This window comes from Mytilus edulis, chromosome 12 (assembly GCF_963676685.1).
Source record: "Mytilus edulis chromosome 12, xbMytEdul2.2, whole genome shotgun sequence".
In the NCBI taxonomy this organism is placed as follows: Eukaryota; Metazoa; Mollusca; class Bivalvia; order Mytilida; family Mytilidae; genus Mytilus; species Mytilus edulis.
The window spans coordinates 81,895,036-81,907,808 of NC_092355.1; the positions used below are offsets into that span (position 1 = coordinate 81,895,036).

Consider the following 12,773-nt stretch of genomic DNA (forward strand, 5'->3'; position numbering starts at 1 on the left):
TAAGCATTTTCTTTGTTTTCGCACTATAACTTTAGTTTAAGTTAATAGAAATCTATGAAATTTTGACACAAGGTTTATGACCACAAAAGAACGGTTGGGATTGATTTTGGGAGTTTTGGTTTCAACAGTTTAGGAATTAGGGGCCAAAAAAGGGCCCAAATAAGCATTATTCTTTGTTTTCGCACAATAACTTTAGTTTAAGTAAATAGAAATCAACGAAATTTAAACACAATGTTAATGACTACAAAAGGAAGGTTGGTATTGATTTTGGGAGTTTAGGTCCCAACAATTTAGGAATTAGGGGCCAAAAAGGGACCCAAATAAGCATTTTTCTTGGTTTTCGCATCATAACGTTAGTATAAGTAAATAGAAATCTATGAAATTTAAACACAAGGTTTATGACCATAAAAGGAAGGTTGGTATTGATTTTGGGAGTTTTGGTCCCAACAGAATAAGGGGCCCAAAGGGTCCAAAATTAAACTTTGTTTGATTTCATCAAAATTGAATAATTGGGGTTCTTTGATATGCCGAATCTAACTGTCATGACTGTGTATGTAGATTCTTAACTTTTGGTCCCGTTTCAAATTTGTCTACATTAAGGTCCAAAGGGTCCAAAATTAAACTTAGTTTGATTTTGACCAAAAATGAATCAGTTAGGTTCTTTGATATGCTGAATCTAAAAATGTACTTGGATTCTTGATTATTGGCCCAGTTTTCAAGTTGGTCCAAATCGGGGTCCAAAATTAAACTTTGTTTGATTTCATAAAAAATTGAATAAATGGGGTTCTTTGATATACCAAATCTAACTGTGTATGTAGATTCTTCATTTTTGGTCCTGTTTTCAAATTGGTCTACACTAAAGTCCAAAGGGTCCAAAATTAAACTTAGTCTGATTTTAACAAAAATTGAAATCTTGGGGTTCTTTGATATGCTGAATCCAAAAATGTACTTAGATTTTTTATTATGGGCCCAGTTTTCAAGTTGGTCCAAATCAGGATCTAGAATTATTATATTAAGTATTGTGCAATAGCAAGTCTTTTCAATTGCACAGTATTGCGCAATGGCAAGAAATATCTAATTGCACAATATTGTGAAATAGCAAATTTTTTTTTAATTAGAGTTATCTTTCTTTGTCCAGAATAGTAAGCAAGAAATATCTAATTGCAAAATATTGTGCAATAGCAAGATTTTTTTTTAATTGGAGTTATCTTTCTTTGTCCAGAATCAACTTAAATCTTTGTTATATACAATATACAATGTATATTCACTTTTTACTACCAACTGATAAATTAAAATAATCTTTACCATTCAGTGATAACAAGCAGTTTTTTTACATCTTAATATTTTATGATGTATTTAAATGAGTAGTTAGTGTTGCAAACTCCATTAGAAATTTTAATTGAGATTGGTTTTGGAATAAGGGAAAGGGGAATGTGATTAAAAAAATTGGGTTCAATTTTTCTCATTTGAAATTTCATAAATAAAAAAGAAAATTTCTTCAAACATTTTTTTGAGAGGATTAATATTCAACAGCATAGTAAATTGCTCTAAGAGAAAACAAAAATTTTAAGTTCATTAAAACACATTCATTCTGTGTCAGAAACCTATGCTGTGTCAACTATTTAATCACAATCCAAATTTAGAGCTGAATCCAGCTTGAATGTTGTGTCCATACTTGCCCCAACCGTTCAGGGTTCAACCTCTGCGGTCGTATAAAGCTACGCCCTGCGGAGCATCTGGTTTATTATGGGCCCAGTTTTCAAGTTGGTCCAAATCGGGTTCCAACATTATATACATCCAAACAAATCAGAGGATTTTGATGAAAACCAGTGTTACTATGTACCCTGTATGATAAAAGAACAATGCCCGTGTGATATCTACCAAATGTTCAAAGTGCCAGAAGATACACGTCACAGGTCCACTTGGTTGTGTTTCAAATTTAGGTTTCTACCACCACATCTTAAGAATCATTTAATTGCATCACTGAGCCGGAGGTATGCTATAGCATAAGTCGGTATATCAAATCAGAAGAAAATGCAGATTGCAATTTTCCGGAACATTGTGGTCTTTGAGTTACAGAAGACGAAATTGAGAAAATTGCTTGTAACAAAATGTCCAAATGCAATTCAGATTCAAGTTTTAGAATTCGGGAAAGGTATTGAAAGAGGGTTGTTAAAGGACATAGCTGACTTTGTTGAGATGGAATTAGAAAAGATAATTCTTACGAGATTCAACATGTCAAATGTAAAATTTGAAAAAAGTGGGAATGTGGTCTTACAAAAACCAGAGTTTGTAACGGGTATCAATGACTTTGGTGGAGGGCAGATGACAGAATACTACTGTGAAACATGTATAACAGCCCACAAGTTCATGGATGAATGGTCAGGTTTACAAACGAAATCTCTATGCCTAAGTGAAAAATTGATATCTATATTAAAACAATATGTTATGCCAACATCACATGTATCACAAATGTATCAGGTCTCGTTAGATTATCTTTCAAAGAGGGACAACTGTATGAAACATACATTTGAAAGAATAACCACTAACGTTTAGATTACAGTGTTGAGGTATGAAGTATTACCGAACAATATTGGTATGTCTAAAAGCAAAATGAAAAGGGAAACACAATGTGAAAGCCTACAGACCAAAAAAAATCTTTCATGGAGAAATCTAATGTTTCAGTAGTACCATTGTGACCAATTTTAGTGTGCAAGAGGAATAATTCATAATTTTTTTCCAGTTTAAAGATTTTTAATTGTACATATATTCATTGCAGGCATTTGTTGACATTGCAATACCGGATTTACTTTACTCTTATATCTGTATATCATTTCAGTTGCTTCCGGGTTCTGACGATGATCAACACCAAAATCCTCATCCAGAGACGTCCAGTAAAAATCCAACATTTTCCACGAAGGTAACAAGCCATGATTGATTTTGTTTTAAAAAACTATCAGTGATTTATGCTGCAGTAATTTAATAAATAAACAGATGTATTAAATTATGAACAAATACTCACTCTTCGAATATCTAACATGTTGAATCAGTATTTTGAGACAGAGCTCTAGACTTTATTCAAGTATATCTACTTATATCTTTAGAATTGTACTACATTCAGTACATGTTTTGATTTCAAGAAAGCTCACTGACAAAAACAAACTGTTGATTGGTATATTGTTACAGTTCTTGACTTCTTGATATGCATGTCTATAGTAAAAAAAAATGTGAACTTAACATTTACAAGCCTTTAAACTGTTTTCATAGAATATACTTAGAGGTAACAAAAACTCAGAGAACAACTGCGATAGCAGAGTATTATTTAGAGAAACCCAACTGCTTGACAAAAGCTCATTTGAATTAACCTATAGTTTCATTTTTTATTAGGTTTTATTATGTCGGCACCTATCATTTCATTTTATTTATTTATTTAATGCGCAACATAAAGTCAGACTGTAGCTGCTTTTTTGTTTGTTCTTTTAAAATTTAAGTTTCATGTGAGTAGACATTCCTATTCTTTGAATCAATCAATTTTACTGCAATTGTTTGTTCCACTACTAGTGTATTAGCTGATTCCAATGGTATTAGCTCAGATCAATATTTGGGGATTCATTAGGGGTAAATCAATGCTGTTTCTTATGAAGTAGCATAAGAATTTGCATATTTCAGTTCCATGGTAAATGTTTGGCTTTGACCTTTGAGACATGATCTATTGACTTTAAACTTTTGGTCAATTTATATGTATCAGATTGTGATTAGGTCAGTTGATGGTGAAACCATAATTGGTATCCTTAAGTGGTAAATTCAGTATATTTGGTATGCTGTTGTGTATGAAACTTTTGCTTAGTTAACATGTTTTGGTTTTGTGATTAGTTATGTTTATTGGTATCCTTGAGTGATGTGTCAATGACAATTGGTATGCTGTTGTATTTGCATCGGCACATTAAAATGGTTTTTACCTTCAGTTGTGGTGTATTGATTTTGAAGATTATACATGTTTGAAGTGAATAAGGTTTGCCTTTTTAATTTCAACATATGCATTTACCATCAATAGTTATCAAAGCTACCAGAATTATAATGTAATACGCCAGACGCATGTTTCGTCTACATAAGACTCATCAGTGACACTCATATGAAAATAGTTTTAAAGCCAAACTAGTACAAAGTTGAAGAGCATTGATGACCCAAAATTCCAAACAAGTGTGCCAAATACGGCTAAGGTAATCTATTCCTGGGAAGAGAAAATACTTTAAAATTCAAAGTTTTGTCAACAGGAAATTTATAAATAAACAGTCAGGGGCATTACTTAAACAAGTAACATTTAAAATTACCTATACAAGTAATGTTGAAAACGAGGCTATTGTAAATATTACTTATATAAGTAACTTTTCTAAATATTATTTTTATAGGTGTCCAACTATACAGATTTTACTACCTTTAACAAATTTTCGCAGTCATTTGGTTATTTTTCCCATGAAATATGAAATATAATCTTTCTGAAACACTAATTGCCTTTTTGACGCACTTATCTTTCATATCCACGCTTTTTGGTCAAAGATTGGTCTCTTGGGACTATTAAAATAGCATGTTTCCTCAAAAACATAAAGGTAGACAGATATAAAAAGATAGAAACTTGTGAATTAATTAAGACTTGAAGTTATTTATAATTTGTAACCCAAAACAATTACATATGTTCCTTAAATAAGTGTTATTACTAATTATTTCAAAGATGTATAAAATAACTTATTCAAGTAATATTTTTGTCATTATTTTTAAAGTAACCCTTAATCTCTATACTCTTCTTAAATCTAATAAATTCCTCATTTTATGATATAAAATACTGTAAAAAATCATAAAAACTACATTTAGTCCATGCTTCTATTGAAATTTAAAATAACTCTATTGAGTTATTTTATAATTTTTTAAACAAAATTTACCTATTTAAGTAACTAAAAAAAATACTTGTTTGAGTAATGCCCCTGACTGATAAAGGCAACAGTAGTATACAGCTGTTCGAAACTAATAAATGGAAGAGAAAAAAAGGGTTTCAAACTACATGAATTTTGGATTAAAAAGTACCGTGACACGTCTTATAGCAATGCGAATTCACACTCAAATATAAGAGGAAACAAACGACACAACAGAAACACCACGTTAAAATTACCATATAATTGATATTCATATTCATGTCAACACCGAAGTGCTGACTAATGGGCTGTTGGTTCTCTAGGGGACGAAACGTCCACCAGCATTGGCATCGACTCAGTTATGTAAATAGTTATCAAAGGTTCAAGGATTATAATTTAATACGACAGCTAGACACATGTTTTGTCTACATATAGAGACTCATCAAATTAGCAATAAGACGAGACATAAATGAATGTTTTGACAGTTTAACATATTTATAATGTAAATACAAAGTTGACCGTAGATGAATTTGGTTGTTAATTTAATAACTTGTTTGGTCAGACCAGTATACCGTTTCAAATGTTTGTTTTGTATGCATTAATGACTTTCAAAAATTAAGCTACATGAGCTATGAGAATTCCTAATGAAGGTGCATAACTAAAAGTACTTTAGACGAAAACTTTGTATAAAGTGTTGTTTTCATTTTTGTCGAAAAAGCGAGACTAAGCGATCCTACATTTCGGCGGCGGCGGCGTCCACAAATATTCACTCTGTGGTTAAAGTTTTTGAAATTTTAATAACTTTCTTAAACTATACTGAATTTCTACCAAACTTGGACAGAAGCTTGTTTATGTTCATAAGATAGTAAATTTTGTAAAAATAAAATTCCATTTTTTCCGTATTTTACTTATAAATGGACTTAGTTTTTTCTGCGAGGAAACAATATTACATTCACTCTGTGGTTAAAGTTTTTGAAATTTTAATAACTTTCTTAAACTATACTGAATTTCTACCAAACTTGGACAGAAGCTTGTTTATGATCATAAGAAAGTATCCAGAAGTAAATTTTGTAAAAATAAAATTCCATTTTTTTCCGTATTTTACTTATAAATGGACTTAGTTTTTCTGCGAGGAAACAATATTACATTAACTCTGTGGTTAAAGTTTTTAAATTTTAATAACTTTCATAAACTATCCTTGATTTGTACCAAACTTGGACAGAAGCTTGTTTATGATCATAAGATAGTATCATGAAGAAAATTTTGTAAAAATAAATTTCCACTTTTCCGTATTTTACTTATAAATGGACTTAGTTTTTCTGCGAGGAAACATTACATTCACTCTGTGGTCAAAGTTTTTTAAAATTTTAATAACTTTCATAAACTATCCTTGATTTGTACCAAACTTGGACAGAAGCTTGTTTAAGAGGCTGACTTCATGCAGGAACTTCTTAGGAAGAAAGATAAGAAGTTAGCAATATCCTTTAACTCTACTTTCCGCTATATAGATGATGTTCTTTCACTAAACAATTCAAAATTTGGTGACTATGTGGAACGCATCTATCCAATCGAACTAGAGATAAAGGATACTACAGATACAGTTAAGTCGGCTTCATATCTTGACTTACATCTAGAAATTGACAATGAGGGTCGGTTGAAAACGACAAAAGAGATGATTTCAACTTTCCAATTGTGAACTTTTCATTTCTAAGTAGCAACATTCCAGCAGCACCTGCATACGGGGTATATATCTCCCAATTGATACGATATTCCCGTGCTTGCATTTCCTATCATGATTTTCTTGATAGAGGTTTGCTGCTCACAAGGAAGCTATTAAACCAAGAGTTCCAAATGGTGAAGTTGAAATCATCCCTTCGTAAATTTTACGGACGCCATCACGAGTTGGTTGACCGTTATGGAATAACCGTTTCACAAATGATATCGGATATGTTCCTTACGTCGTAACTACAATCCCCTTCCCTTTCATGAATATGACCTACCGAATTAGACTATTTACCGGATTTGTAATCACTTATGCAACACGACGGGTGCCACATGTGGAGCAGGATCTGCTTACCCTTCCGGAGCACCTGAGATCACCTTTAGTTTTTGGTGGGGTTCGTGTTGTTTATTCTTTAGTTTTCTATGTTGTGTCGTGTGTACTATTGTTTTTCTGTTTGTCTTTTTTATTTTTAGCCATGGCGTTGTCAGTTTGTTTTAGATTCATGAGTTTGACTATCCCTTTGGTATCTTTCGTCCCTCTTTTATGATCATAAGATAGTATCAAGAAGAAAATTTTGTAAAAATAAATTTCCACTTTTCCGTATTTTACTTATAAATGGACTTAGTTTTTTTTGCCAGAAACAAAACATTCACTCTGGTTAAAATTTTTGAAATTTTTATAATGTTCTTAAACTATCCTGGATTTCTACCAAACTTAGACAAAAGCTTGTTTCTGATCATAAGATATTATTCAGAAGTAAATTTTGTAAAAAAAAATCGCTTTTTCCGTATTTTACTTATAAATGGACTTAGTTTTTCTTCCAGTTAACATTACATACAGTCTGCAGTTAAAGTTTATAAAACATTTATTAGATTCATAAGCTATCCTGGATTTTTTACCAAACTTGGAAGCTTCTTTCAATCAAAAGACAGTATCGAGAGGGAAATTTTTATTGATGTTTTTCCTCATTTTTGTTGAGTCTGCGATTAACAGCAAAAGTAGGCGAGACACTGGGTTCCGTGGAACCCTTACGAATTTTTTATGTCAACAATCATTTATATCTTACATTACAAAAGCAGAACCCACATATATTAAAGTATGCATTAGGTAAACCCATTTAACTTTGATTCACATTAAACGATATACTTTGCAGTTACGTTGCATTGTCCAAGGCAGCATGCGAACAATTTCAAATGTAGCTGAAGAGTCAACTAGAACAGGATGTTTGACTGGGGTATGTAGATCAAAATAAAGCCAACATTTTAAGATAAATCAATTTAAAATATTTACAAAGAGCCATAAGCTTTTGGTGATCTTTCATGGTTTATATAATGTCGATTGAACTGCAGATCCTTTGTTCAAGCTTTGCTTTAGGACCTGCAAACCCACTGATATGTTTTATTTTATGTTCGGGATTCTCTAGTTTTGTCAAACTAATACACAGCTTCAAAAGGTTGGATGCTGAAATTTAATTGCCTGGTGGCTTTATCAATATGACAGTAAAAAAGACGATGAAGATGTTGATTAACATTAGTGTAATCGATCCCCAAAAAGGATCAAATTACAGGTCCCAGGTTGTATGGATCCAAACATTTCCAAATGAGGTTGAGTTTATATCTTGCAAGACAATACCATATCTGCTTTTTACCAGGTAACCAGATAACCAAACCTTTTACCTATTTGAGAGTCAATTGAAGCACAATAGAACTAATTTGTTTTTTTTTCAAAAAAGATTGTCAACATGTTTGGTAATGCACATTGAATTTGTTCAACACTTAAAATGCCAAAAAGCTATTTTATGTTTGTAATATTTGAAAAACTGAAAACACACTCCGAATCGTTGTTGTTAAAAATTCAGATCAGACAGATAAGTTGTCAGCAAGTGAACTTAATTTTGGCACTATACAGGAATCCCTATCTTATACCACATTTAAAAAAAAAAAAGTCATGTTTTGACATTTTTATAAATCGTCTTTTATTTAATCTTGGCACCGCCAAAAAAATAGTCTATGTCCCATGATATATTTAGTAGGTAACACATTATAGGCATATGACTACAGCACATGAATCAGTTGGTCACTAAGTTTGTTTACTTTCTTTTCCACTTTGATAGTGCCTAGATATTTTAATATCAACAAACTCTGACATTTTTTTAAGGTGCCGTTTTGATTAGTTATGTTATTGTTTGTGGGATTTTTAGCATGTTTGGTATAAATTGCTCATTCTTTGTTGTTTTGTTCTAGCATGTTTGGTATAAATTGCTCATTCTTTGTTGTTTTGTTCTAGCATGTTTGGTATAAATTGCTCATTCTTTGTTGTTCTGTTCTAGCATGTTTGGTATAAATTGCTCATTCTTTGTTGTTTTGTTCTAGCATGTTTGGTATAAATTGCTCATTCTTTGTTGTTTTGTTCTAGCATGTTTGGTATAAATTGCTCATTCTTTGTTGTTTTGTTCTAGCATGTTTGGTATAAATTGCTCATTCTTTGTTGTTTTGTTCTAGCATGTTTGGTATAAATTGCTCATTCTTTGTTGTTTTGTTCTAGCATGTGTGGTATAAATTGCTTATTCTTTGTTGTTTTGTTCTAGCATGTTTTGTATAAATTGCTCATTCTTTGTTGTTTTGTTCTAGCATGTTTGGTATACATTGCTCATTCTTTGTTGTTCTGTTCTAGCATGTTTGGTATAAATTGCTCATTCTTTGTTGTTTTGTTCTAGCATGTTTGGTATAAATTGCTCATTCCTTGTTGTTCTGTTCTAGCATGTTTGGTATAAATTGCTCATTCTTTGTTGTTTTGTTCTAGCATGTTTGGTATAAATTGCTCATTCTTTGTTGTTTTGTTCTAGCATGTTTGGTATAAATTGCTCATTCTTTGTTGTTCTGTTCTAGCATTTTTTGTATAAATTGCTCATTCTTTGTTGTTTTGTTCTAGCATGTTTGGTATAAATTGCTCATTCTTTGTTGTTTTGTTCTAGCATGTTTGGTATAAATTGCTCATTCTTTGTTGTTCTGTTCTAGCATGTTTGGTTTTACCACTATATAGGAATCTGTATCTTATATCACATTTTTACAAAAATAGGTCAAGTTTTGACATTTTTGTAAATCGTCTTTTTTTAAACCTTGGCGCCGCCCAAAACGTAGTCCATGCCCCATGATATATTTAGTAGGTAATACATTATAGGCATATATCTACAGCACATAAATTAGTTTGTAGTTTGTTAATTTTCTTTTCCACTTTGATAGTGTATAGATATTTTAATGTCAACAAACTCTGACATTTTTTTTTATGCCACTTTTATTAATTATGTACTAATAAAGCTGAATGAAATAATTATTGGCATATTTTACATGTCTTTTCTTAACTTTGTGATAGCTGCTTAACTCTTGCATATAAATCGACTTCTTAAATGGAACTTGCTTATTTTTTGTTGTTTGTGGGATTTCTAGCATGTTTTGTATAGCGTGTTTTGCCTCTTGGTATCTTCTATCTTATTTGATTTTGATGTTGTCTTACATGTCTTACTTAAAAGATTATTTCACTTCGGTTTATAAATCTTTCGGTTCACTAATGGTAGTTCAATTTTCAATTATGATGATCTGTGTGCTGTTCGTATTGCAAGTACTGTTTGGGTGATTTCATTATGTTTAAACACATTTTTTCTAATTACTTAAATTATTTATCTGAGTACAGAGTTGTGTTTCTCTACATATTTTACATCACTTATGTTTATATTTTTCATTTTTGCTTTTAAGTTAACAAAAGAGGAGATGAATTTTGCAAAGATGGGGATGATTGTGCTGAATATTCTTGCTGATGTTTTATATGATCTATTGAGGCCAGATAAACCACACCTGCCTCTTAGGAGTGATTGTGATATAACATACCTGTACAAGGCACATAGAAATCTTAATAAGAACATTCCTAGTAATCGATGGGGAGGAACATGGCAGACTATATTGGTTACAGATGTAGCTATTGGAGATGATATAGAACGCATAAGACTTACAAGGAATGACTTACAACACTCGACAACATTCACACTTAATGATAAACGTTTTAATGATTTATATGTTATAATAGTTGATCTTGTGAAGAGATTTGATTTACATAACAAACCAGCAAGGCTATATACAGACCAGCTAAAAGAAATAATGGCCAAAACAGTTTCTGAAGAGGAAGCAAAATGTATTAAGCATCAGCTTATAAGTGAATTAAAATTAGGTAAACTAACTTTTATTTGATAGGTAACCATAAAATTAATATGGCAAATTTTCTATTGGTATTGAATAATTAAAACGAAAAAATCGATTAAAGATACGATACTTATAATTTAGTAAGTCACCAGTAACGCTCCAATGAAACATTCGCTTGGAATTCCAAATCAATTACAAATTTAAGGAGGGAAAAAAGATACCAAAGGGACAATTAAACTCATAGATCGAAAATAAACTGACAACACCATGGCTAAAAAAGACGAAGACAAACAGACAACTAATAGTACACAAGACACAACATAGTAAACATAAGACTAAGCAACACGAACCCCACCAAACACTTGGGGGGATATCAGGTGCTCCGGAAAGATAAGCAGATCCTGCTCCACATTTAGCACCCGTGGTGTTGCTTATATAATCACAAACCCGATAAATAGTGTAATTGGGTAAGTCACATTCGTGAAAAGGGAAGGGATTCAAAAATATTACTAAATTGAAAATTTCAAAATGTTGTGCCTAAAATGGTTTAGACAGTGTACCCCTGCAGTAGAACAACCTAAGTATTTTAAATATTTAAACTTGAGCGTCACTGATGAGTCTTATGTAGACGAAACGTGCGTCTGGCGTACTAAATTATAATCCTAGTACCTTTGATAACTATTTATAAACAGTTTAGTAACGCAAATGAACAATAAAAATCATAAAATTAAATATCCACAAAAATACAAATTTCCCCAATTAACCGAAAAATTAATGTCCAGGATATATAAAACGAGAGTTAATTCCAAATAAAGGTTTTGACAGAAATTGTATGGTACACTGACATTTGAAATTTGATAATGTAAAACCAGTACATTCTCAAGTTCAGGTATATCATAATAAAATTGTGAACACATCAACTTATATCTTTGTAAACATGTTTATTATGGTCAACAATCAAATTAAATGTAAAAGTATTGATCTTGCTTTTACGGTTCACTGATCATTAGAATGTGATAGTGTGAGCAGGATTAATGTGCTGCAAACCCATTATACTAATAAATAAAATTTGAACAGTAAAAGTAATTTATATAATTCGTGTATGCATTGATGATTTTTTACTTTACTTTCAGAAATGGCAATTGATATTGAAATTGAACAGCAATGAATGTATCACCAAAATAGAACATTAACTCGTAATCACCATTGTTGTATAAAACTGCCCTTGAAGGCAAGCAACTGTTATAGCAAGAAATGGCTACTTAAGTCAGTGAACGAACTATAAAAAAATGAAAACCGATGATATAGGATTCCTACACAAACCTAGGCTATATTTCAAAAAGTGACATAAAAATAGGCCAACTTATGTATGGTCAAGTTTGCCTGAGGGAATAAGAACCTTAGTTTCTCAATGATTTCCCGAATTTACATATACATAATAAAATTAAGGGTACCAGATGATTTAGAATTATTTTTCTTTTTCAAATCATGTCAATACTTGACTACTAACTACTGAGTTGACATTCTCCTCAGCAAAGATATCGATAGCATATTGAAATAAAACATCATAAATTCGGTTCGTCTTTTCTGAATAAATCTTTCCTATGAACGGTCCAACCCAGTTCCAACTCAAACAACTAAATTGTTTTACTGATATGATAATATGTGTGTTTCCAGTGAAAGTTGAGGTATTAAACTGGAATTGCATTTTTAGTTTCACTTTGAAAACTGAACGAAAGCTTAACTATTGGATCACTGTTAATTTATATTTGAATATTTATACAAATTTGTTATCTTGAATCAATATGCAAATGCTGTCGAATATATGTGACAAATGTTACATTGTAGGTCTGCGTTTTAAAAAGGAAAGCAAGATATTGGGTGTAGGCTAACATTTAAAACCAATGTCAAAATATGAACAGATGTTGAAATATCTGATATCATTGAACT

General features: G+C 31.4%; 2 protein-coding genes across 2 annotated transcripts in view; both read left to right on the forward strand.

Annotated features, from left to right (window-relative positions):
• Positions 1–12,284, forward strand: part of LOC139497893 (death-associated protein kinase 1-like) — a 97,199-nt gene extending 84,915 nt beyond the window's left edge. Inside the window, exons 15-18 of the mRNA XM_071286133.1 lie at positions 2,840–2,920; positions 7,784–7,864; positions 10,383–10,851; positions 11,957–12,284. Coding sequence (XP_071142234.1) covers positions 2,840–2,920; positions 7,784–7,864; positions 10,383–10,851; positions 11,957–11,991 — 666 coding nt within the window. The 3' untranslated portion in view covers positions 11,992–12,284. The remainder of the gene's footprint in view (positions 1–2,839; positions 2,921–7,783; positions 7,865–10,382; positions 10,852–11,956) is intronic.
• Positions 1–12,773, forward strand: part of LOC139499213 (uncharacterized) — a 327,861-nt gene that overhangs the window by 108,300 nt on the left and 206,788 nt on the right. The window lies entirely within an intron of this gene.